The sequence below is a fragment of the Zootoca vivipara genome, chromosome 5, assembly GCF_963506605.1.
Source record: "Zootoca vivipara chromosome 5, rZooViv1.1, whole genome shotgun sequence".
NCBI classification, from domain to species: Eukaryota; Metazoa; Chordata; class Lepidosauria; order Squamata; family Lacertidae; genus Zootoca; species Zootoca vivipara.
In genome coordinates this window covers 14,541,657-14,568,750 of record NC_083280.1, presented here as the reverse complement: position 1 = coordinate 14,568,750, position 27,094 = coordinate 14,541,657, and the positions used below count along the sequence as shown (strand labels likewise).

The 27,094-nt window shown below is 46.3% G+C and overlaps 2 protein-coding genes across 3 annotated transcripts in view; one reads left to right on the top strand and one right to left on the bottom strand.

The window, feature by feature from the left end:
• FNDC3B (fibronectin type III domain containing 3B) overlaps positions 1–5,583 on the top strand; it is a 258,472-nt gene extending 252,889 nt beyond the window's left edge. For both annotated transcript variants that reach the window (XM_035132789.2, XM_060274365.1), the window contains exon 26: positions 822–5,583. In XM_035132789.2, the coding sequence (XP_034988680.1) occupies positions 822–1,133 (312 nt within the window). In that variant the 3' untranslated portion in view covers positions 1,134–5,583. The remainder of the gene's footprint in view (positions 1–821) is intronic.
• A 6,511-nt stretch (positions 5,584–12,094) lies between these two features.
• GHSR (growth hormone secretagogue receptor) lies at positions 12,095–18,698 on the bottom strand. Its single transcript, XM_060274190.1, has 2 exons — positions 17,940–18,698; positions 12,095–12,381 (listed from the first exon to the last, which is right to left on the bottom strand). Exons 1-2 carry the CDS (start codon positions 18,669–18,671, stop codon positions 12,118–12,120), a joined length of 996 nt encoding a protein of 331 aa, XP_060130173.1. The 5' UTR covers positions 18,672–18,698; the 3' UTR covers positions 12,095–12,117.
• Positions 18,699–27,094: the final 8,396 nt, after the last annotated feature.

The following is a 27,094-nucleotide window of genomic DNA, read 5'->3' as shown; positions in this document are numbered from 1 at the left end:
CTTCTCCTTGTGCCCTGCATCTTTCCCAACATCAGGGTCTTTTCCAGGGAGTCTTCTCTTCTCATGAGGTGGCCAAAGTAATGGAGCCTCAGCTTTACGATCTGTCCTTCCAGTGAGCACTCTGGGCTGATTTCCTTCAGAAGGGATAGGTTTGATCTTCTTGCAGTCCATGGGACTCTCAAGAGTCTCCCCCAACACCATAATTCAAAAGCATCAATTCTTCGGCGATCAGCCTTCTTTATGGTCCAGCTCTCACTTCCATACATCACTACTGGGGAAACCATAGCTTTAACCATATGGACCTTTGTAGGCAAGGTGATGTCTCTGCTTTTTAAGATGCTGTCTAGGTTTGTCATTGCTTTTCTCCCAAGAAGCAGGCATCTTTTAATTTCATGACTGCTGTCACCATCTGCATCTTAGCGTCGTAATGAAAAAAACATTAAAATTAAATGTTTCATTTCAGTTCACTTACTTTGTGGTTTTTTAAGAATCATTCCTGTGCGTGCACATGTTTTTCGGCATACGAATGGGTTGCTGCTGCGGAGCCTCTGCGAGGAAGTAAAGCAGACATTTTATAAATAAATAACAGATGGATAAGTTGTGCAGCTTTCTACAAAGTATTATTTCCCATTTTTCAGCAGAGACCGGCCATCCTTCCTTGTCTCCTGTTTCACAGCATTTAGCCCCCCCAGTATTTGGGAATCGAAAGTTTCCGAGATACCTACGGTAGCTACCAGCCATTAAGTGTATGTGTGTGTGTGTGTGGACTTGATCCCTGAGCAACCTTTTTTTTTTTTTTTTTTGTCGTTTGTTCCCCAAAGGTGTACAAGGGAGATGAGACGACGTTCCAAATCTCAGGCCTTCAGACAAACACAGACTACCGATTCCGTGTGTGTGTTTGCCGCCGGTGCTTGGATACCTCACAAGAACTTAACGGACCTTTCAGCCCATCTGTTGCCTTTCTGCTCCAGCGGAGGGAGCTGATGCTCACCGGGGAAATGGGAAGGATAGATGACGCAAAGACGAAAAGTATGATGCCTTCGGATGAACAGTTTGCCGCCCTCCTAGTCCTCGGCTTTGCCAGCGTCTCCATCTTATTTGCCTTTATACTACAGTATTTGTTTATGAAGTAAAGATTCCCATTACAAAAGTATCATTTTAACTAATGCTACGCATTATCCACATGTTTTATTCAGATATTCCTCTTATTGTTATTATTATTTTTCTCCTTCTCTTTCCCCCGCCCCCAGTGGTGTTTTCCAATACATTTTATACATTTTTCCTGGATTAATGTGGGACGGGGTGGGCATAGGGATAAGCCCTATTTAGGAAATATTGGGAGTTTGGGTGTTCCTTTTCGAAACTCAGAAGACTAGGAATTGGTCAGAAATATCCAGGGCATATACCAAAAGCAAGTAGCCTGTTTTTGCCTTTTTTATTTTTATTTTTTTTAAAAAATAATCTATTCTGTATTTGTTACTTTGCTTTCAATGGATTCAGAAATGTAACCAATTTTGCCTTCACTTTCTTGGGGTTGTTTTTGTTTTGTTGGTTTGTTTGCTAACATCATTGCAGTCTTTTAAGTTGCAAGTTTTATTACATTAGAATAACTGCTTTCAGCTCTTCCGCATCTACAAGCCTTAATCACCAAGTATAGCATCGCGGTTAGAATGTGGCGTTCGGCAATACACAGTGTTGGACAAAAACAATGATGATTTAATCAACTTTGCATACAATGATATCCACTACATTTCTCTCCTCCCTCCTTTTTTCCCCCTTTCTTTCTACATGGTTTTTTTATTAAAAAAAAAATTAAACTCCGCTACATTATCAACTATATATTTAGCACATTTCAATCCAAATAATTTATCCTGCAACATGAAGTTCATTTAAAAATAATAATAATAATCTCCTTATTCCAGTTGTTTGCGCACTATGAGCTGCCTGCATAACAGATCTGATAACCAGATAGCTTTATAAGTGACAAAGCATTACAGTCCCTACCATTTCTTATTTTATTTTATAGCAGTAATTTTAAGAGGGCATTGTGCAATAGTTACTCCCGTGTCCAGCTGGTCTTTTTTTAAAAAAGAAAAAGAAAAAATAAAGCTGCTTTTAACTTGTTTGCCTTTGTATATACTCTTAATCCAATCACTAGATATATTCACCTTGATTTATATGTTTAGAACTGGCGAGAGAGAGCTTGCTGCCTTTGCTATTTATATTAAGTATTATTACCTTTTTGACGTTAAGTAATTGTTCAGTCAGCCACTTAAAGGGGGGAGGGGAGAGACGCCCATCTGTTGGGGAAACCTGGGAATGAGTCCTCCTCAGAGGCATAATTTGAATGCGAGGCATTGCAGAGCGCCATGCCCATAGCTGCCAAGTCTCCCGTATTCCCCGGCCGAAAAAACTGATTTTTTTGTTTTTGCCCAGTTTATTCTGGCGTGGCGGCCATTTTGGAACAGGGCAGAGCAGCATCAAAAGTCGCTTCTGAGCATGCTCTGCCCAGTTCCAAAATGGCGGCAGCGCTACTTCCGGTCTGCTACTTCCGGTCCAGTCCAGTCCCTTATTTCTCAGGCCGGAACTTGGCATGCCCTGCTCCTGCTCCTCCCAGGAAGCACCTGCCGCGACAAAACGCAGGGTGTGACTTCGGCGCATTGCAAGATGTCCTCTAGCCCCACTCAACTTCTCAAGGCTGCTGCTTCCTGGGCAATGTTTCGGGGCACACATATCACCCATGTTGCAGTAAGTAGGGAGGAACGGAAGAGGAGAAGGCAGGGCGGCCGCTAAGTTCAGTGTACATCCCGTAACATCTCAGTCCAGCCTTAAGCTTGCGCTCTTCCCACAGCAAATGTGACCCATTGCAAGAGCCAACGTCAAGGTTGTGTTTTTTTCTTGTCTTCCTTTCAGAACATTGTCTTTACATCGCTGGCCCAGATGGGCATGTTTATCCAATCCATCAAAATCCTTGATATATATACATATATATATATATATTAAGCATTTGAATCATTGGCTTATTTATACAATATCAATGTTGTCCAAGTGCCTCAGGGGATATTGATAGGCAGGAGGGGGGGAATGGATTCCAAGAGGGCGCAGCAGACACAGGCCAGGAACTTCCCCTTGTACCACAGCCCCAAGTCGCAACGGACTCAAGTTGTGTTTCTGCAGCGCTTGCACAGGGCAAACGCCTGCCTCACGACTCCTGGCTTGGCAGGGCAGCTGTTGGGAAGTTCCAACACTTTGCATATCCCTGCTTTTTTAAAAGAGAGGGGGGAAACACACATAAAAATAATCGTTTTGTATATTTTTGCTGTCTTTGGTTTGGCTTGGCTCGCCTGTCCTCTATGTTAGCTACAACACAAGTGTCCCTGTAGTAGCATATATTCCCATAACCAAAGTAATGGGGGAACCAACATTATTTTTGATCTAGGTTTATTTATACTATATACTGCATACAGTACTTTAAATGCCAATTACAGTGCAATCTTATTATTTATTGTAAAAAAATAAAATAAAAAGTGTACTTATGTACTAAATTTCCCCCGCCCCCTTCCTTTGTAGCATGTTATATTTTCAATTTTATTTTATTGTCAGTTTTTGTTTTATATAAGTGTAGGTCTACCCACATCAGCATTCCTAGGATTATTAACCTTCTTACACTTTTACTTGCGCATTTTGGGGGAATGGGAGTGTCTTAGTATATTAATTGCCAAAAATAATGAACCCCTCCCCTCCGATATGGGGTCTGATAAGCCAAGCAGCTTGCTGTGGAATGGCTTCGAAACTGAATTAATCTGTGGGGTTTTGTCTAGTATCAGAGCTTGTTGAATTATACGCTTGATCAACGACCGAAAAGTTTACATGTAGCCAAAGCTAAAGTGAAACGCAAAACATGACCATCTCTTGGAAGGATATTCTAAGGTTTGACGAATTATTCTTTGTGCCTCTCTAGATGTAGCAAACTAGTACAAAGGTTCTGTATCTTGTTATTGACTATCGTTAGTTTATAAATTTGCCTAGAAAACTAATGGTCTTGAGCTTAACTTGCCTCTTTTTCTCTTCCCCACTTCCTTTGGCCAAAGTCAATGGCTTGTCAGATGTTCCTTAGTGGTGTTTATATGTGTGCGTTTTAATTTAAATTTATTTCTTGTGTGGAATTTGGGTGACCACAAATATAAGTTCCAGACATGCTGTTTTGGTGAAATTTTGTCTCTTTAAGGGGAGGGGGAAGTGCCCCTTTTAGAAAAAGTTAGTTATGCATAAATTTCATTGAACTTAAGGGGAGAAGTGAGTCCTGGGATGTTGGGCTCTCATGGCTTCTAATGTCTAAGCAATGTATCGCCCTTGGTCTTCGCTGTAGCTAACTTTTCTCCGGAGTGGGGCCAGCTGGTTTTGAAAGCTGATGATTCAAAACGCCACAATTTTGTAGAGGTCCCTTCCCCCCCCCCACTCTTCCTCTTCCACCACCCCCACCCCACAAAAAAAAAATCTGGTTCACTACAGCAAAAATCTCTCAACACCTTTAAAACTGAGTGGGAAACAAACTACTGTAAACTTTGTAAAGGCGCTCTAGAAATTGAGATTTATACATTTTGAGTGTTTAAAAATAAAAGATATGGAATTGTAGTTTTACATAAGGTTGAATAAATGTGCCGAGGAGGGAAGTCTGTAACACTTTATTATCGAGAAAGTATTTAAAATAATTTGTTACGTATTTTTATTGTAGTTTTGAAAATCAAATGTCTCTTCCTTAGCCCTCTCCCCTTCCACACACACACTGCCATGATCCATGAAATATCGTGCGATGACATGTATGGTTCTCTTTGCAAACACTGCCATTTATGCCATAGGGATTGACTAGAACTAACCTCTCTGATGCAGATGTAGAAGAAAAGTGTTGCAAATCCAAATCATTCCTGATTCTGCCTCCGTAAACAGCAGACTTGTTTCTGCTTATGGCTTTGTTATATTTCCTTATACTGTACGTCTATCCTGGCCCAAATCAGTCTCGGCTGTGTACAGGCAAGCTCCCCATTCCCAACCCTGTAGACTTTAAAGAAATTGTAAAAAAATTAAAAAATGCAAAGTTGGGAAAGTATTTTAAGAAACTATTTAAGAGGAAAAGAAACATTTTTATATTATCTGCCTTGTCCTTTATGAACTTGAAATGTTGTAGTTTTCTAATCCTGTTTTCGTCAGCGACAGTAAATCAGTATTCACTGTTATCATGGGGAAAGTGCCCTAAATTGAATGTTTCCGAACGTTATCCTTGCACAATTCTTTAAATTGAAAAAATAAATAAATAATAATAAAAGGGTTGGGGGGTTTTTTAGGTTGGTTTTTTTTTTACCTCACTAATAGGACATAAACATTCCAAGCTTTTCAACTCTTGAGAGAAATAATCCTAAGTTTTCTTGTATTGTAAATTTAACTATTTCATACGCATTGTATTAAAACTGCCATATCGATTTTAATGTATAGATTTTTGCAAATATTACGCTATGTATGTATCTGTATCTGTAGTGTATATGTAATATATTTATGCCCAATAAATGTTTTAATTCTTTATTGATAGCAAGATTCCTTTTTCTGTGGCTGGTTGACCACCGATAGCCTTATAAGTAGGTTGCAGTGGCAAACCTATGGGCCGCCGAGTCTATGGGGCTGTGGTCCAGTCCTGTTAATTTTGCTCAGCGGAGAACTTGATCCATCTCCTTTCCTTCCATTGCGTAAGTGTCAAGGTATTAAAAACTTGTCAACTGGAGCTTGGGGGGCTATTTGTAGCCTGTTTCCCACCTTCAGTCCTTAACATCTTCTACAGATTCAACAGAGTGTTGATTCCAATCTTCTCCCACGTGTAGCGAAAGACAGTAGGGGGCTGCTGTAGACCCTACATTGCATTCTTTACGTCAATATAGAGCAGGCAACAATGTGGAAATTGACTGCAAAGATAAGAAACCCATCGACCTCAGGCCTGGCTCCCTGGGAGGTAGCTTTCACAAGGAAACAACAGGGGGTGAATGCTTATGAGCAATCAAGGCCTTCTAAACAAACAGTCTGTTTTCAGGATCAAAGCTGGTTAGCAGCTTGAACATCACTGTCGCCTTAAAGAAGCAGGTTCTGAGGACACACGTCATTCTCAGAGCTGCAGTTGGGTGACCTTGTACCATTTAGTGTTGTATCTGGTGTAACTCTATGCAGGGGTGTACCTAGAGATTGGCTAGGTTCAGTGGTGTAGCGTTGGGGGGGGGCACAGAAGTGGTTGCCCCAGGCGGGAAATTGTTAGCGGGCACAAAATTTCGACACCCGGCGCTGCCTCAACACAGCTGTGCTCTTCTGTTGCTGGGCTGCAGTGTGGTGTAGTGGTTAAGAGCGGTAGACTTGTAATCTGGGGAACCGGGTTCGTGTCTCCGCTCCTCCACATGCAGCTGCTGGGTGACCTTGGGCTAGTCACACGTCTCTGAAGTCTCTCAGCCTCACTCACCTCACAGAGTGTTTGTTGTGGGGGAGGAAGGGAAAGGAGAATGTTAGCCGCTTTGAGACTCCTTCGGGTAGTGATAAAGCGGGATATCAAATCCAAACTACTACTACTACTCCTGGGTGACGCAGACACCTCTAGGCAGTTGAACAGGGCCGTCCCCGCCCTCACAGCACGGCTTCGTCACGCAGTGCCCCCCCCCTGCCGGCCCGGCGCCCTGGCGCCCTGCACCACCGGGACTACACCTAGAGCCGGGCCTGCAGTTGAACATACATTATATAATAATAATAATAATAATAATATAATAATAATAATAATAATAATAATAATAATAATAATAATAATAATTTATTATTTCTACCCTGCCCATCTGGCTGGGTTTCCCCAGCCACTCTAGGTGGCTTCCAAAAGAATATTAAAATACAAAAATCTATTAAACATTAAAAGCTTCCCTAAACAGGGCTGCCTTCAGATTTCATCTAAAAGTCTGGTAGTTGTTTTTCTCTTTGACATCTGATGGGAGGGCGTTCCACAGGGCGGGTGCTACTACCAAGAAGGCACTCTGCCTGGTTCCCTGTAACTTGGCTTCTTGCAACGAGGGAACTGCCAGAAGGCCCTCGGCGCTGGAACTCAGTATCCGGGCAGAACGATGGGGGTGGAGACGCTCCTTCAGGTATACTGGGTAGGGGTCAGCAAACCTTTTCAGCAGGGGGCTACTGTCCCTCAGACCATGTGGGGGGACGGACTATATTTTCAAAAATAGTATGAACAAATTCCTATGCCCCACAAATGACCCAGAGATGCTTTTTAAATAAAAGCACACATTCTACTCATGTAAAAACACCAGGCAGGCCCCACAAATAACCCAGAGATGCTTTTTAAATAAAAGGACACATTCTACTCATGTAAAAACATGCTGATTCCCGGACTGTCCGTGGGCCGGATTTAGAAGGCCTTAGTTTGAGGACCCCTGGTTTAGGGCTTTAAAGGTCAGCACCAACACTTTGAATTGTGCTCAGAAACGTACTGGGAGCCATTGTAGGTCTTTCAAGATTGGTGTTATGTGGTCTCGGCGGCCGCTCACAGTCACCAGTCTAGCTGCCGCATCCTGGATTAGTTGTAGTTTCCGGGTAGCTTTCAAAGGTCCCACATAAGAGCGCATTGCTGTAGTCCAAGCGAGAGATAACTAGAGAATGTACCACTCTGGCGAGACAGTCCGTGGGCAGGTAGGGTCTCAGCCTGCATACTCCGTCTGTTTCCCTCCCACCTCTCTGTGCGGCCCCGGGTGCTTGCAATCAATGCTACGCCACTGGCCTCCACCAAGGGTACAGGCCTGGGAGTGGGTCACAAAAATTGTGCCTCTCCACTCTGGCTCAGAGTGGGCTAGGAGCTCACTAGCCCATCCACATGCTCCCAGGGCTGCTGCTCCCCTGCTCAACGGATGGCGATGGCCCCAATGTAGCTCCTTGCCAAGACCACAAGGGAGCCTGGATACGATTCTGACTCTACTGACCCCAGCTTGCTTTATGCCAGCTTCTTGTGCCTAGGGTTGTTCCCCCAGAGTGGTCTGACTTAGTCCAGGCTGCTGCATTGTGCTGAAGAGGGACAGGCAGCCTCAGCCTGGCTGATAGGCTTTGCCGTGAGTAATGGAAGCCTCCACAGTGTGAAGGGAAGTTCTCTCTGGCTCATTAAGCCCTGCAACCTTGCTGAAATTGGCAGCAAGGAGAAGGATTGTAAAGGTAGGAACTTCAGCTGCAAAATGTGGAGGCAGGCGAAGTGTCGTCTCAGATGCTGTGCACTGCAATTACAAGGTTGCCTCCAGACTGTCCTGGTTTTGTGGGAGGGAATTCAGGTGCAGACCAGAAATTTAGGTTTGCGCAATTAATGAACTATTGTCGCCCTGGTACAACAAATCCACTTTTGTGTGTGTGTTTATTACTTGTAGTTAGGAAATTGATGGGGAAATGTGGTGGAAAGTGTGGGGCGAATGGATGATTAACAGAAAGATGTATAAACAGACCATAAGCAAATCGGGATGAATTCCCCCTGTCATATAACTGCCCTGCAAACACATCAGAACTCAGTAAAGACCAGACATTGTCTAACCTCCCCATAAGCAAAGCAGGATGAATGTGCAATAAATAGGTCGTAGGGAAGAGCCAAAGGACTCTGGGGATGCAGGGACGAGCCATATGAAAAACAATTTGTCAAGTGAAAATGACCGTGACATTATTCATGGGATCAGTACGGATGGTGGCTAATGTTATGCTGGGGGAACGGAGCCTGCTGCACCAGCCAGCCTTACAAAGTGGCTCAGGGAGGGTGGCACGAGGTGGTCGCGACAGCCACGTGCCCTTCGATCCCAGCTTCGCAAATCGCTCCTGTGGTCCTACGTTTTGCTACAACAGCAGAACACCCATTTCTTCAAAGGCAAGTCAATCAATTTCCCATCCAAATCCCCCTTTAATTAATGCTCTTCCCATTAACCACCCAGCCAGGTATTTGGTTTATTTGTACCACATCCCAAATAAGTTCCTCTTCTGTTAATTTACACACACGCTGAGCCCATTCCAAATCAAATTCCACCCCTTCAAGAATTCCAGTAGGATTTTCTGCGCCCAGTTTACTGAAAGTGGTTTGATCCCTTCATCTTCTCTGAAGGAGAAGTACCTGGGCGGGGGGGGGGGGGAGTACGAAAATTGCATCGTTTTTGGAGGAAGGGGGCTATTGCATGAGGTGGCCGAGTTGTTAGGTGGTGTAAGAACATAGGGAGGTGCTGTCCACTGAGTCAGAGCTCTGGTCTATCTAACTCAATATTGTTCACACTGAGTGTCAGAAGCTTTCCGGGGATTTTGATAAAGGTTAGGACAAGCAACAAAAGTTGAAATAGCAGAATTAGTGGCAGGATTAAAGCAGACTCGTCATCCCCACACAAACAGTTTCAAATGTCTGAGGGGCCTTGATTTTGTTTCCCCTTTGGAGATATTTGAAAAGCAATGTTTTGAAGTAACAGGTGAAGGCAAGTTTTTAGCAAGTTAAAGCCACATATAAAAAAAATTCATTCAGTAGCACCTTAAAGACCAACTAACTTTTTGTTTTGGTATGAGCTTTCGTGTGCATGCACACTTCATCAGATACACTGAAACAGAAGTAACCAGACCCTTATGTATATTCAGAGGGTGGGAGGGTGGGGGTGATGGGAATGGGTGATGGGCTGATAGGAGTGGTAAACCTGTTGATGACTGTTAACGACTGTTAATGACTGCAATTGGTCTTGCGGGGGGGGGGGGAAGCAAGGGCTGAGGTGCTAAGGAAAGCTTGATTATGTATAATGAGAAAAGAATCCTATGTCTCTGTTCATTCCAGGTGGCTCCATGGTTTTAAGCTTGCTAATGAATTGCAATTCAGCAACCTCTCTTTCAGAAACTTTCCTTGCTCCCTGTGCCTCTGGGTAAATCTCTGGGAAGAATGGGAATGGTCTTGTCTGCATGAAAGGACTCTATGAATTGAACAGGTAATATAAATAAATAAAAGGAGGCAAGGTGTGCGGCATACAGCCCAGCTCAAAATAACTTGGGGCCGAGCCCCCATCTCAGGACATCCCCTAACAATGGCCAGCTTCTTTCTTATAACAAAGCGATGGCAGTGTTGCGTCACTGCAATAACGATGTGACAACAAGCTTTGCAACATGGAGCAAGCACTCTCTTGGTGCCCTGCCACTTGTCGTGCCTCAACAACACAAAGTTTGAGACCCATCCACTGACATCTTTCCAGCAGGCATCCTGTGACAAACTGTCAGGTGATATACCTGTTTGTGCGAGTCAGCCCTAAGCGTACATCACCAACATTTCCGTGTAATTTTTATTTTATTTTTCCTGAGCAGCAGCATTTGGCTATGATTAGGATGAATATTGCAAACCTGGCAATCCTATAGTGAACAAAAAAAGAGAGGGGGGAAGCTAAGGTTCTCACTGACCATTCTTTAAACATTCATTGCTGACATTCTGTTCACTCATATTGAAAGGCAGCAGCTCTCTAGAGTGTGTCAGCTATTGTATAGAAAGGAGCTGCATCGTTTTGAAATGTGTGTGTGTGTGTGTAAGAATTGAATGGAGACACTTTTTGGAGCTGTCAGTTGTAGCATTCATAGGAACAGGGCTGTCCTGAGACTTTAATGTTAACATCCTCTCCCTGCTGCTGAATCGTGGATATCCTATGCTTGTCAACTCTTGGCAAGATCTCATTCATTCTCCCACTCTCACAGGTGCCCCACTCACCTGTAAGAGTCCATATTGCATCCCCTTCAATCCACAACACTCAGAGAACGTCTAGGTCCACACATCCCTCCCCGCCCCCTTGCATACAGATGTTCCCAGACCCAGAGCCTGGAAAGCTAACTTCAAAAAGAAATGAGTTCTGGTTCAGCTTCAACATGTCTAAAAAGGGATTCCAGTTCAGGCTCGTCCATTTACAAAATGAACTAGCTTAGTTCACAGTCAGTTCACAGCTCGATTGAAGTTCACCCAAACGATCCTCAACAAAAAAAAAAACACCTTTCATCATTCAGAATGTTACAAACTACTGTGCTGATGCATAAAACATACTTAAGGTGGCTGCAAAAGCATCAAAACACAAAGTGGGATGTGAACGGTTTAATCAACTCCCCACAACAATTGCGATATTTAAGATTAAATGCCCAGAGAATTTAAAGAGTAAAAAAAAAAAAAACCATGTAAGAGTATGGACTTGAAGATGAGCTAGAAATAGTTCAATGTTCTTAATTCATGGTTGGTTCACTCAGCAATTATGGGAGCTTGCTTTCAGGTGCAATTTGGAGATTTCTGAACAAATTCGGTGAATCCAAACGAACTCATTCCAAACTCTGGAGGTGCCCCAGAGACACTGGATTCTGCATTCACATTCCCTGTCCTTAGCCAGTCACATGTGAGCATCCGCTGCCGCTTGGCAAATCAGTTGAGTGACGATCAATAGGCTTTGTTTGAAAGAGATGCAGGAGAAGAGAGTTCCCCTACCTTGGGCATGGCCCTGACATCTTTACGGGATCTTTGAAATGGGAACAGGAAATGAGCTCTGTGTATCCCTCTAGAATTTCCTTCATTGCTCTTCCTGGGCTCTCTGTAGCACCACACCCCATCCTGGCTCTGCCCAGCTCCTGCTGCTTGCCCCACCGTTTACCACAGCCCTATTAGCCCTATTAGCTCATGTCCTGCATCTTGTGGATGGCAAACAACCTTTCTTCCCAGTGATAGAGAATCACTGAAAATGGTAGAAAAGGTAGGAATTTTCTCTCTCTCTCTGCTGATGTTTATTATGCACAAAACTTATTTCCACAATACACTCTCCACTCCACAGAAAGCTCCACATCGGAAGCTGCCTTCTACGGAGCCAGGTCATCGGTTCCATGTAGCTCCATATAGTCTACACTGACTGGCAGCAGCTCTCCAGGGTTCCAGACTAGATACGCTCCCAACCCTACTTGGAGATAAAGGGGGTTGAATTTGGGACCTTCTACATGCAAAGCAGATGGTTGACCAGGGAGCTCCTTTAACCTGAATATATTTCCCCTTCTATTGTGGCTTTAGGTGACGGCTAGGTCCAATCCGCGGCGTCATGTTTGTCTGACACTGGACTCTGCCCACACTGGAGATCCTGCCTCCTTCAACCCCAACAGCCTTTTCTTCCTGTGTGTCTTGATGCCGAAGAGCCTGTAAGCCGCCTTCCGGTATTTCTTGGACATGATGTTGTACAGGATTGGGTTGATGGCGGCACTTAGGTAGAAAAGGACAAACGACACCAAGTTGCAATATTGGCTGATGACAGCTATTTCCAGGGATCCGTCCTCAAAGGATTTGGAAAACAGGTAACGTCCGAGGTGGAAAGGCAACCAGCAAAGGATGAAAGCAAAGACCACCACCGCTAGAAGAGGAGGAGGAAGAAAGAAAGAGAAAACATACATGTCAGGGAGAAATGGAGATATCATATTATTTGCTAGCCTTTCTCCTTCCACCCTGCTGATTTACAGAGGTGGCGTAAGATATTACCGGTAGTGAAAGGTCCAGCTAGAAATATGGTGTTGGAAATCTGCTGGAAAGCAGGAAGAGGTGTAGTTTGCCTTAGAAAAGCAGCAGCTGGGAGGGGCTGCTTGACCCTTCCACACTTTCCTGGGCATCCATCTTCCCCTGCTACTTTTCCCTGCAACACCACAAACACCCTTCCACAGAACTTCACCCGAGGGCGCAAGACCCAAAACAGCAGGCTCCCCCACCCTGCTGACGATATATGACATCTGGGGTGGGTGGCTGTTCTAGTCCCACAACATCTGGGGAGCCACAGGTTCCCTGCCATAAAATAAGGTCTGGGCTGCAATCCGACGCACACTTCCCTGCAAATAAGACCCACTAAACACAGCCAGACGAACACCTGAGTCCATCCACATGCTGTTAATTGGATCCAAAGTTCATGGGGACTTGCATTTGCCTAGAAGCTTTGGATTAGGGAGTGTTACCTAAATTGCATGAGAAATATTCTGCCGTATATTCATTTCTCTCTTCAATGCTCAATTCTTTATAGCTAAGAAATGACTAGCAACAGCACTAAGACAGTGGGATTGTTGTCATTAGAGAAATGGGTTCTGCCCAGGTTTTCTTTTAAGCCCCAGAGTCAAAACATAACACACAAACCTCTCCTCCATCAAAGGTATTTACTGTATTTTCCCGTGTATAAGACACCCCCTATTTTGGGGGACTCAAAATTAAGAAAATGGGCAGAGATTGCCCCCATGTATAAGACTACCCCCTCCCTTTTTAACATTATTTTTAGTATATATATAGGAAAAAAACCCTAGTCTTATACACGGAAAAGTGCGGTAATCTCCTTGCAATCCTGAAAATCCCTCTGCCCAGTTCTTATGATGATAAATCATACAGAGTTTCCACAGTGCAATCCTCTGCATGTCTACTCGGAAGTAAATCCCTTGCAGCTCAATGGGGCTTACTCACAGTTCCAGAGAAGTGTGTCTAGTGTTACAGCCCTAATTGCCCAGATTTAATTTAACAGGACAAACATAGGCCGCTCTGTAGCAATTTATGGCAAGTAGCAGACATTAATAAAAATGAAGTCAGTTTAATTTCCTCTACGCAGAATCAAATGACTCTGCCAAGTGTGGGGGCATGACTGCAGTGATTATTAGGCTTTTCTCTAGACTGCCAACCTCTAACACTTCCCTGGGAGTAAAGTCTCAGTGAACTAAATGGTATTCGAAACCCCCATTGTTCTAGGCGCATTTTGCGACAAGGGATTTCATTAGTTTCTGAGCTCTGGGCACAGTACTGCCCCTAAGATTTCAGATTTAAACTGCAGAGTGGAAGGAAAGGAGGACCATTTTTCTGCCTCCAAATTTCCAGCTACACTCTGAAGGCTGGAGAAGAGACCCTCTGAATAATATTTGGGGGTGGGTGGGCAGGGGAAGGACTAGACCTGGTGAAGATGAACATAATCTTTTACCTGCAGTTCGTTCATTTTCAGCGTTGCATTCTTGTTATAAAAAAAAGTGTGCCCAGACATTCCATTGTGGCGCCCATAACCTAGGTTTAAGGTGCCATTCAGCTCCTAGCTTTCATATCTCAGTTTCTAACACTGGTTAGATCTGATTAGATATGCCTAGGATTACGCACTTTAAAAAACAACAGTTTGTGGAATGAATTCTGTAATGACAGTTGCCTGAGGTGACCGAATTTGTCAAGGGCCATGTATATTTATCACTTTTAATAGTAACTTTACATGTGTGGGGTGTTTTTGTTTAGAACAGCAAAAAAAGAAAAAAGGAAGCAAAATTGGAGCGGGTGCATTTTCTTGCGAGAAGTCCCACACAAATATATCCATGCGCAAACATAACATAAACACGTATTGATAAAGTTTGGTATAAGTAATTTCTGTGTTGGTAACTTGTGGGGGCCTGGATCCAGAGTTCTTTGGATTACGCTTATTTAAAATATTTATATGTGGCCTTTCAGAGGAGCTCTGCGTGCATTCATTACTGAATTTCTATGCATAAGTGCATCGGGCATGTGAAGCTGAGTCAGATCTCTCTGTCCTCCCAACTGTTCTGTCCTCCACTGTTCAAGTAGAAATTCACTACAAACTGAGTTAATGGTTTAACAGACTTGATTCTTGATGAAGCCTGGGAGCCCGCACAGAGTAGAAATAAACTTCGCCACCTAGGACACAACTCTGAGACAGCTCTCTCTGGGAGCTAGCCTCCAGGGACCTGAACATTTCTCATAAAGGGGCCACATGCCAGGCATTTAATTGATAATGCATGCATTACAATCACCTAAGAGAGCAGAAGGACGCAGGAAGAGCCTTCTGGACCAGGCCAGGATTCATATTCCCACTTGCCCATGAAATGCACTTAGTGATATTGGACCAGTCATTGCTTCTCTACCTAACCTACCTCACAGGGTTGTTGTGAGGGGGGACGGCGATGTACACCACCTTGAGATCCTTGGAGAATATTGGGATATGAATGCAATAACAAAAATAAAAGGTGTAGTCGACTTAACCAGCTGATGCTGATGATAGGTGACGGGTGACTGGGAGTGGCCGCCGAGGCCATATAACACTGGTCCTGAAAGACCTACATTGGCTCCCAGTACATTTCCGAGCACAATTCAAAGTGTTGGTGCTGACCTTTAAAGCCCTAAACGGCCTCGGTCCTGTATGCCTGAAGGAGCGTCTCCACCCCCACCGTTCAGCCCAGACACAGAGGTCCAATTCCAAGGGCCTTCTGGCGGCTCCCTCACTGCGAGGTTACAGAGAACCAGGCAGAGGGCCTTCTCAGTAGTGGCACCCACCCCGTGGAATGCCCTCCCATCAGATGTCAAGGAAATAAACAACTGAAGGCAAAGTATTTAATGTTTGATGTTTTATCGTGTTTTTAATATTCTGTTGGGAGTCGCCCTGAGCGGCTGGGGAAGCCCAGCCAGATGGGTAGGTTATTGTTGTTGTTGTTGTTGTTGTTGTTGTTGGCAGTCCTTGCCACAGAGGCCACCTGGGCCTCCAATGATAAAAAATGGTTCCAAGAATAACCTCAAATGCCAAGGTGAATTAAAAACTACAAATAAGAACTGTCCAGTGGTTAACTTTGGAAGGAAGGAAGGAAGGAAGGAAGGAAGGAAGGAAGGAAGGAAGGAAGGAAGGAAGGAAGGAAGGAAGGAAGGAAGGAAGGAAGGAAAGAAGGAAGGGATAAAATGTCATTGCCTTGAAGATTTCCTGAAGATTTTCAGGAAAGGAAGTCATATGGACCTCCTTACTTGGTCCCAAGAGGTCCCATCAGTATTGGCACTCTGCCGGCTCCTGAAGACACATTGATCCCACTGAATATCAGTTGCAGTAGAAGCATAGCATGGATGGGCCATTGCCCATTGTGACGGAGGATAAATCTCTAATCTGTTGGAGCAGTATGTATGAGGGAGGCTCAGCTCAAACAGTGACTGGCTCACAGCACCTAGAGAACGCCACAACTGATCAGGGATGTGCACCCAGGTCTTCACTAGCAAAGTAGACATTGATGCTTTAGCACAGTGCTAGAACCTTGGGGTTCACGACCCAGCATCCCCAGGTAGGGATGGGAGGGACTTCCTGTCCAAAACCTCAGAGAGCTGGTGTCAGTCAGTGTAGACGGTAGATTCCTTTGCTACCAAGGAGTGTGGTGGAGTCTCCTTCTTTGGAGGTCTTTAAGCAGAGGCTTGACAGACATATGTCAAGAATGCTTTGATGGTGTTTCCTGCTCGGCAGGGGGTTGGACTGGATGGCCCTTGTGGTCTCTTCCAACTCTATGATTCTATGATTCCTTTGTTCTTCAAGTCCAACAATCTATCCAATACAACTGAGGTGCCCAGCATGGTGTCCTCCAGATATTGTTGGACTGCAACTCCCATCTTCTCCCCCCCATTGGCCATGGCTGATGGGGCTGATGGGAGTTGGAGTCCAGCAAACATCTGGAACTCACACTGGCTACTTCTGCTTGCTTTACCTGCTGTGGGATGCCATGCACTTTGAATTTTACCACAACGCCACTGGTATTGCCCACATGTGCCGCTTCTGGGCTTCCCTGAAGCATCCAGTCGTGAATCTGATAGACCTTTGATCAGAATCCAGTGGGGATCCTTTCACCTACTTATTATGCCTGGGAGTGGTGAGAGAAATCTACACTGCTCAGAGGCTATGATCATAATCAATAATAGCATTTTCATACACTCAGGAGCTTCAGTCCTAGTTTTGCTCCTTCATTTGAGTACAAATTGACGTACAGATGGAGATGACCCATGCATTCTATGCCGTTTGCACTGAGCTTGCAAGCACACACCTGAACATGTGTGCACATGCAGGCTCCTGTAAAGCTCCATTTTCCAAGGGACCAGACCATGCACATGGGAGCCTGTGTGTGCTCAGTTTTGCATGTGTTGGTTCTGTGCAAACTCTACCCCTTGAATGCATGGAAAGATGTCCTACCAATCTGCCCTTTTGCATGTGCTCATGCGACCCAGAGCAGGAACCTCGTTCCTTTTGCAACACAACAGATGCCTGCTATTTGCACTTTCCAGAAACCATTGAAGATTTTTTTGTTGTTGTTCTGACAAGCCTTCCCAGCTGGATGAGCGAGACTCTGCCATGGATGTCTAATGGATTTTTCATTTTTTTTAAAAAAAAAAAAATCTGCTGCTATTTTCTACATTGTCTTAAAGTGTTTTAGCTGCTTTTGCTGCATTCTAACCATTGCATCGAGATGCATGTGGAAGGCAATTAAAATATAAACACAATAATTCCAACTTAGTCATACTCATAGTAAACGGAAGATACATTTGCACCATCTGTTCAAAGCGCTATGATACCACCTTAAAAAGTCATAGCTACCCCGCAAAGAATTCTGGGAGCTGTAGTTTGCTAAGGGTGCTGAGAGTTGTTAGGAGACCCCCTGTTCCCCTTGCAGAGCTACAGTTCCCAGAGTTCCCTGGGAAGAGGGATTGCTAAACCACTCTGGGAATTGTAGCTCTGGGGGGAAACAGGGGTCTCCTAACAGCTCTCAGCACCCTGAACAAACTACATCCCCCCGCCCCCAAAAAACCTTTGACTATTAGGAATCACAGTGCTTTAAATGTGCAGTGTGAAATCAACGGACTTAAGTTACCATGAGTGTGACTGATGCTAGATATCACCCCTTGTAGCTGTTCCAAAATTTCACATCTCGGGTCTACAGCAGCAGGGTTTCCCAAACCTCCTTCCCCAGCTAGGACTACAACTCCCATTATCCCTAGCTAGCAGGACCAGGGGTGATGGGAATCATAGTCCTAGCTGGAGACCCAAGTTTGGGAAACTCTGGTCTACTGGGACACACCATGTCAGAAACAGAATCAAATTACCCTTACCTAGCATTTTCACTGTCTGCCTGTTGTACTTGTCCCGGATGGATGTCTTGGGCCCGATGTCCTTCCTCTTCCTCCTCCAGAGCTTCCTCACGATGAGGCTGTAGAGGACGGTCAGGCAGAATACGGGCAGGAAGAAGAAGACACTCGAGGTCCACACCATGATGGTCAGCAGCCCCGACTGGATCGCGTACTCAGTGGCCCGGCACTCGTTGGTGTCCGACGGGTTGGTCCCGTTCTCGTGCTCGACCCCGACCAAGACAAAGATGGGCCCAGCGCTGGCGAAGGATACGGCCCAGAGCACCAGGATGACCAGCTTGACTTTGCCCTTGGTTACGACCACCTTTGCCCACAGCGGGAAGCAGACGGCCAAATACCTCTCCACGCTCAGAGCCGTGATGTTGAGGATGGTGGAGTAAGTGCAGCTCTCGCTGACAAACTGGAAGAGCTTGCACAGGAGGTCGCCGAGGTTCCAGGGCCGGTACTGCCAGAGGCGGAAGAGGTCCAGGGGCATGCAGAGAAAGATCAGGAGGTCCGAGAAAGCCATGCTCGACAGGTACAGGTTGGTGGTGGTCCGCATGTCCCGGAACCTCGAGACCACCAGCATCGTCATCACGTTGCCCAGGATCCCGACCACAAAAAGAAGCACGCAGGTGACAGTGACGCTGGTGAGGAGAGGCGCGGGGAAGAGGTGCAGAGGGTACTCGGGCAACGTGTCGTTGTCGCTGACGTAATCCATCGCAACCTGCAGGCTGCTCTCGTTGTACATCCCCAGGGGTTCTCGCCGGGGCACAGGCTGGGGCAGTGGGGCGGTCTGAAAAGGCTACATCAGCTGCTGCTCATGCCCGAAGCGGAACAAGGCAATTGTGGTGGTGGCAGCGACAAATGGCACGGGAGGTGCTGTATGGAAACAAACCAATAAGCTGGTTAGGAGGAGGCCTGGATCTAAGGGCTTAAGTCCCAGGGAGAAAGGTGCTGGTTGGAGCTTCGTGATGGACTTCAGCAAAGGAAGCCATTGCCAGGTGTGCTGGGTGGGCTTTTCCTTGTTTGAGATCTTCGAGCAGAGGCTGGACAGCTGTCCATCGGTGATGCTCTAAGCCAGGCACCCCAGACTTCGGCCCTCCAGATGTTTTGGACTACAATTCCCATCATCCCTGACCGCTGGTCCTGTTAGCTAGGGATCATGGGAGTTGTAGGCCAAAACATCTGGAGGGCCACAGTTTGGGGGTGCCTGCTCTAAGCTCTGGTTTCCCTACACTTAACAGGGGGTTAGGCAAGTTGACCTACAAAGGCCTCTATAACAACCCAAACCAGATGAGCAAGGCTTTCAGGAGCAGAGGTATGGGAGTCAGAAGAGAGCCTGAATCTGAGATAAAAGCTAAATTCCAAACTTCAGGTGCCTTTCCATTGAGGCCACACAACCGATAAGTGAACTCATGTGGAATAGCAGTCGCCCTCGATTCCTGATGGGCAGACAGTCAGAATTAACTATAATCACATGTGCCTTAATTCACTTGATTGCTCTACACCTGGCGATGGCTATTGTGTGAAAGTGAGAATGGACTCGTTTGAAAAGCACTGATGGTCATAATAAGGACAAGACGGATACTGACGGACACAGTTCAAGAAGGATACTGACAAGCTGGAACGTGTCCAGAGGAGGGCAACCAAAATGGTCAAAGGCCTGGAAACGATGCCTTATGAGGAACTGCTTAGGGAGCTGGGTATGTTTAGCCTGGAGAAGAGAAGGTTAAGGGGTGATATAATAGCCATGTTCAAATATATAAAAGGATGTCATATAGAGGAGGGAGAAAGGTTGTTTTCTGCTGCTCCAGAGAAGCGGACATGGAGCAATGGATTCAAACTACAAGAAAGAAGATTCCACCTAAACATTAGGAAGAACTTCCTGACAGTAAGAGCTGTTTGGCAGTGGAATTTGCTACCAAGGAGTGTGGTGGAGTCTCCTTCTTTGGAGGTATTTAAGCAGAGGCCTGACAGGCATATGTCAAGAATGCTTTGATGGTGTTTCCTGCTTGGCAGGGGGTTGGACTGGATGGCCCTTGTGGTCTCTTCCAACTCTATGATTCTATTCTATTCTATTTAGATTACGTGTCCTGTAAAGAAACGTAGAGTCGGAAGGAGACCCCAAGGGCCATCTAGCCCAACCCCCTGCAACGCGGGAATCAAGTTGCATTAAAAACCCCATGGCAACTTCTAAGCATGCGTTGATGTGGGGGCACAGGACAACCCGGAGCCTTTTTGCCACTCTTTAAGCCCCCACCCACCCCAGCCAGGTCAGCAGCGCCAGTCAAGAAGCAGTAGGCAAATTGATCCTTTCAGGATGGCTACTCCCTCTCAATGGGCAATGGCTTGGGAATCCCAAAGCTGATTTGAGAGTGGGGGGGGGAGCAGAAATCCAGGGCCCCACTCAGCAGAAAAAGGTTGCCTCCCAATGCAGCAGGTCCTCCTCATTTTGAAGCAAGGTAAAGCACCCTCATCATCGGACACTGTGAGAACATTCGAAATAGTAGCGCACATTACAGGCTAAAGAATGCCCCCTCTCCACCATGAATCCTAGCGTGCAAGTTACCGAAATGACAACTAGTCTGAGTAATTTTTTTGAAAGGAAGGAAGCTCTCCCTCCCCCTTTTAACCGCTCTAGTTCTCTTATTAGGAACACACAGAATAAGCCCATTTGGTCTCCCTAGGCCAATGCTGTCTACAATGACCGGCAGCAGTTCTCCACGCAAACAGCCCTACCTGGAGATGTCAGGACTCGAACATGGGACCTTCCTCTGCATGCAGACCCCTGAACTGCGCAGCCCTTCCTTCTTTATCCCAGCCGCTTCTTCCGGCGTGCTCCTTGCACCTCCCTGCAGAAAAAGCCTTGGGCAGGCGAGTCTCCCTCTGAGCAGGTGCAGAGCGCCTCCAAGCTGGGGAAGGAGGGTCGGGCTTGCAAGAAAGGCGCGGTCCAGGCAGCTCCCGGGCTCGCCCAGGTAAGCGGCGGCAGGATCGAGGGCGGAATCGCCGCCTGCTCCTAAACCTCTGAGCGGCGATGAGCAGCGGCGCCCGGCGCGCCCTCGACGCGTCTCCAGTCTAAGGAGAAGCAGCTGGGGAGAAGCAGCGCGAAGCAAGCCCCGCTCCGCTCCGGAGCCAGCGACTCTGCCCGCAAAAGGATCTCCAGCCCCCCGGCCTCCGCCTCGACGGCTCTGGCGAAGGAAGCGGTAGGTGCCGCGTGCTGCGCGCCGAGACGACGAGCCGGTAGGGGAATGAGAAGCGGGAAGAAATGAATGAATGGATGAGGGAAAGGGGGCGTGGGGTATTGGCGGAGAAGCTCGTTCACACGTCACGCGGAACACGCTGTCGCCGCCGCCGCGCCCGTGTCAGGGCGAGAGGTGGGCGCACGCTCGCGGGCATTCGCGCGGGGCGAGCCTTATTTGTGGACGCACGTTGCGCGGCCGTTGAACGTAACGTGTGAACGGCGATTCTGGTCCTAAAAAGGGGGGGTGCTCTGACTGTGCGCTGTCGTCCGTCCGTGTTCTGAGTGTTCACCAGTGTTCATTCATTCATTTATTCTGTTTTCCGCTGTATTTTTACTCCAGAGGAGCCAATGAGGTTGGGGAAAGTGAATTAGAGATGGGGGGGGGGGGGCTAGACAAATCCATACCAGGCTGTCAAAGGGTTTGACTTTGAGCCGCTAAGACTGTGTTCTCGCTCTGCTGTTGGAGTCAGGGTGCCTCTGGAATGACAAGTGGGGAAGTCCTTCAATTGGGCTTCCCGTGGGCAACTGGTTGGTCACCGTGAGAACAGGACACAGGACTTTGGTCTGATCCAGCACAGCTCATTTTATGTTGTTGTAACCCAGCGGCAGAGATAGCATTCAATAAAACACAGTGCGCGTCGTCAAAACTAGCATTTAAAAAGACACTCGCACACAACACAACGCAACGCAGCAGCGCAGTTAAAAGGGGGGGGGGAGCCTTCAGCATCCCCAAGCCCTTTCTGAAAGAGAATGGTTTGTGTGATAACGTGCATAAGGAGGGAAAAAATCCTCTGCACCAAAACCGATGAGAGGTATTGCGTGTGCCAATGAGAAAGGAAAGTATAGGTGTTTGTATCAAGTGCTAAACTATATTTGTGAGTAGAAAAAAGCAAGGGTCACTAATTGAGATGTTTCAAGAGCAGAGAAGTTGCCATTTGGCAACTGCGTGCTGTAGGGATTTGGAAACAGAAAAGAGGTGTGTGGGGGGGGAGACAGAGCACCAGGAGACATTCGCAGAAGCGGCTTGCAACCACAGGGTGAGAAACAGCACTGCTTCACCAAAGAAGAAGATGATTTTACATCATTTGTGGACCCATGTACTTGTGAATCACTAAAGCAGCAGGGAATGGGATGATTCCAGGGCTGCATCTTTAAAAATATGTGCCCACAATTAGCGCATGCCTTCTTTTGTCTCATGCCTATACCAGCTTTGCCTGGTCAGCCAGCTGTGGCAGAGAAGTGATCCATGCTCTGATAACCGTAGAGCTGGATAACTGTAATCCATTACACATGGGCTGCCCCCTCCTACGCCAGACTGCCTGCACTGTTAAGATCTTCAGACGAGGTCTTTCTCCGGGTACCACCAGTTGTTGAAGCACACTGTGTTGGTACACGGTAGGAGGAGCCATAGCTCTAAAATGCCCTCCCCAGGGAGGCTTGACTCCTGCTGAAGCTACTTTATTTTTTGGCGCCAGGGTAAGACATTTTTCAGTTATCTATCTATCATCTATCTATCTATCTATCTATCTCATCTATCTCTCATTTACCATCTATCGCATATCTGTATCATTGCACATCACCCTGGAAATCGTCAGATCTGGGGAAGCACTGTAGCTCGGTGGTGGTGGATCTGCTTGGCATGCAGGAAGGTCACCGGTTCAAGGCACTGCCAGTCAGTGTAGGCTGTACTGAGCTACATGGACCAGTGGTCTGACTCAGCCTATGTTCTGTGTTCAAAATCAACAGAATTGTAGAAGGGGCCGTAAGAATAGTCTAGTGTAGTCCAACCCCCTGCAGTGTGGGCATTTTTCAACCAGCATGGGGCTCGAACCCATGACCCTGAGATAGCTCTACTATCAAATTATTTCTCATGAGCTTAAGGCAACCTAGCACACACAACAGCCTGCTATAGTGACTACAACACACTGTTATTGCAGCCCTGAATCAGTACTTTATTTTAATCCAGGCTTCCTCAACCTCAGCCCTCCAGATGTTTTTTGCCTACAACTCCCATGATCCCTAGCTAGCAGGACCAGTAGTCAGGGATGATGGGAATTGTAGTCTCAAAACATCTGGAGATCCGAGGTTGAGGAAGCCTGTTTTAATCTGTCCTGAATCTTCCAACATTCGGCTTCATTAGCTGCCCCCGAGTTCTAGCGTTATGACGGAGGAAGAACAACTTCTTCTCTCGATCTACTTTCTCCTTGCCGTGCCTGAATTTATAAACTTCTGCCATGTCACCTTTGAAGTAACCCGAGAAAGATAATTTCATTTCGATTCCCTGCACTTGATTACCTGATTCACACACCGCGTCGCTTGAGAAAGGTCACTGTGTTATGTTTCTTCCAGCAGAAACAAGCAAAGGTGTCTCGTGACACCTTAAATGAAAGACGAAGCAGTTTTATCATGGCGCAGAGATGCGCAGTGTGTTGTCCTAATTTAGCAATTTTATAGATGCACATGAGTGCAGAGACAAACATGCATAAACAACAGGGTCAAAAGGGTACAGGATGCTCTAGGTACACTTTGTGACATCTCTGTGCAGGGCTCAGCTAGAAATGTCACAAGCTGTACCCCCTGCATTCCCTGGCCATTTGGACACCCTGTTTATTAATTCCTTTATTTCTCCAACAGATCCAGCCTTACCATTAGGCAGTGTGTGGAGCAGCTGCCTCAGGCAGCAGATGAGAAGGGGTGGCCTTAGAGCAAACAGATCAATCAACATGATCTAGTGGTTAGTGCAGCCGTCTCCAACCTGGTACTGTCCATGTGCTTTGAACTACAACTCCCATATGCCTTAGCCAGCTTTCCCCATGGTCCGGGGTGATTAGAGTTGCAGCCCAGCAGGTACCAAGGTGAGTGAAGGCTGGGTTAGAGTGCCTAGGCATTGAGGGGGCCTATGGAGGAAGGACAGGAGGAAAGTGAGAAATGTGTTAAGAAAAGAATGAGATAAGTTCAGATATTAGGCATAGATATTGGAATGGTTGTTTTAAGAATAAGAATTGAAATTGGGATGAAGAAGTCTGCTATGGACATTATTAGAAATTATGAAAACCAGGAAAAGGGGATATGAGGAAGTCACTAAGTCAATGTTAAGAGATTTAGATATTTGATGGTTTGTTTGTTTTTTCTTTTTCTTTTCCCCCCTTTTTTCTTCTTAATCTTTTATTCTTTTTCTTTTAGATATTAATGTAATCATGGAAAATTAGCTGGGTGGATACCCGTCCTCACCCTTCCTTATCATACTGGAGCCTCTGGTGGCAGGGGGGTCCTGGGGGGGGAGGAGTGAGGAGGGGAGAAGCTCAACTATAAAATGGACCACCTTCGACTGCTCACCTTTTATGAGACTCTCTTGTGGCAGAAGGGGACTCGTGGAGGGAGGGAGGGAAGAAGGGGGAATATGTTTTGTATTTTCTTTTCTTTATTATGTAAAATTAATAAAAATTATTACAAAAAAAAATAGTGTGCCTAGGCATTACTTTGTGGTGACCATAACCTAGGTTTAAGGTGCAATTTGGGTGATTAGCTTCTATATCTGAGTTTCTAACACTTCTTGGGTCCCCAGATGTCGTCAGAGTACAACTCCCATCACCCCCTGACCATTGGGCCTGTTAGCCAAAGATGGTGGGAGTTGTAAGCCAACAACATCTGGGGACTCAGTGCTGAGAAATGTTGCACTAGAAGCAGGGGTGGCCAACTCCCAAGAGACTCTGATCTACTCACAGAGTTTAAAAACTGGTTGTTGAGCTTTTTTTAGGGGAGCCAATGTTGTTGCGCATCTTTGGGGGGAAGCCAGTGATCTACCAGTGATCTACCACAGCTGTCCAGTGATCTACCAGTAGATCACCATCTACCTGTTGGACATGCCTGCACTAGAGCAACAGGACAAATTTGCTCCATCCTCTATGTGACAGTCCTTCATGTATCTGAAGACAGCAGTTTTCTGCATGCAGGGAGATTTAGAATCCTAGAGGAGCACGTTGTTGCTATTTTAGTGACATTCTAACTCCACCCTAGTAAAAGCCACAGCCCATTGTAACACCTCAAGGCTCGATCATTTAATTCTGCTGCGTTCATAGAGTTTAGACAGCGCAGAGCTGGAAAAGCATAAAGGTGAGCAAAGGGTGCCTTGTTTTTGCTGCGTAACGCTCAGCCAATCAAATTGTTCAAGGAGGAGTTGATGGCCCTTGAAATTGCTTTCCGGTTGCTCCTTTGTCTTCTGGGTTTCTGGGGGTTTTCCTGTTGTTATTTTGTCTCCCCCATTAAAATTATGGACTGGTCATTTCTTCGTCAAAGGGCAAACGGGCAAATTTAGCAGGGGATCAAATACTTTTCCTCCTCACTGTACCTACCTGCTAAAGCAGGTGATCAGCAGCAGAGGCAAAACCACCCTCTGTCCCTCCCCGCCCCATTTTTATCCTGTCCTAGCCGAAGAGGTGGTCATGGCATCTCAATTTGTCGCCATAGAAATATTTTCAAACTCCGTGCAATCATTGTGATTTCCTTTGGAGGATGATAAAAGGAGAGGGAGGAAAAAAACATGACCATCAGAAAAGAGCCGGGAGTGAGTGAGTGGCGGCGCAGGGGGGGGGGGGAGAGAAATCTACCTATATTTTGAAATGACATTATTTCCATCAGCTCATGGAAAAGTGGAAAGGAACGACGGCGTTATTTGATTACTGGATGTAACAGGCTTCTTGCTTTTGCCTAGTTGAAAGGCGCCACGTTTGATACAGCCGCAGTACATCATGATTACGTTTTAATGGCTTATGATAAGTTTGCCACTCGGGAGGACAGTGTGCGCTCACATTTGGCATATTGATGTAGAGCTGCAAAACCGGAGAGCCTGTGCCAGTCACTGCAGACAATAAAAAAAGGCAAAGGACCCCTCGATGGTTAAGTCCAGTCAAAGGCGACTATGGGGTCGTGGCACTCATTTCGCTTTCAGGCCGAGGGAGCTGGCGTTTGTCCATGGACAGCTTTCTAGGTTATGTGGCCAGCATGACTAAACCGCTTCTGGTGCAACGGAACACTGTGACGAAAAGCAGAGCGCACAGAAACGGCGTTTACGTTCCCACCTATTTATCTACTTGCACTGGTGTGCTTTCAAACTGCTAGGTTGGCAGGAGCTGGGACCGAGCAACAAGAGCTCACTCCGCCGTGGGGATTCGAACCACCAACCTTCTGATCGGCAAGCCCAGGAGGCTCAGTCATTTAGACCACAGCGCCACCCACGTCCCAACTGTAGACAATATTGAGCAGCCTGCCTGGTAGTTTTTAGAATAACCTACATCTTGACATGCAGTTTCCCAGGCTTCTGGGAAGCTAACAAGGACATCATAGAATTTCAGAGTTGGAAGGGATTCTCGAGGGTAGTCTAGTCCAATCCCCTGCAATGCATGAAGAGCATTACAATACTGCTCCGTTTCTCTTGTATTTTCAGACACACTTCTGCCAATTTCACATTAAGCTTTTAGTAGGCAGGAGATGGGAAATCTCAGGCTTGGGGGGGTGGGGAGAGAGAAATGCTGCCCTCCAGACTTCTCTCCCTGGCTCCGGGGACCCTCAGCCACCATTCTCTCCTCAGACCACATCCCTCACTGGTGTTTTGGCCATTGCAAAACTGAATTTGCTCCCCCCCCCCTATTTTGCTTGGTTCCAAGATTGGGCACCTTGCCTGCCCTTGCTGAATAGAGGGGCAAAGATTCCACTGAGCACAATGGTGAGCCAAGGCAAGTTGTCTCCCCAACTGAAGGAGGAGCATTAGCAGGACACTTTTTGTGTTCATGCCAGATTAAATGTGGCAGCCATTTTGTGCTATATTCCAACGAGCCCGGCATGTCTAGAAATCAATCAGTGTTCACTAGCGGTTGAAAACAGCAGAATATATTAAGAAACAA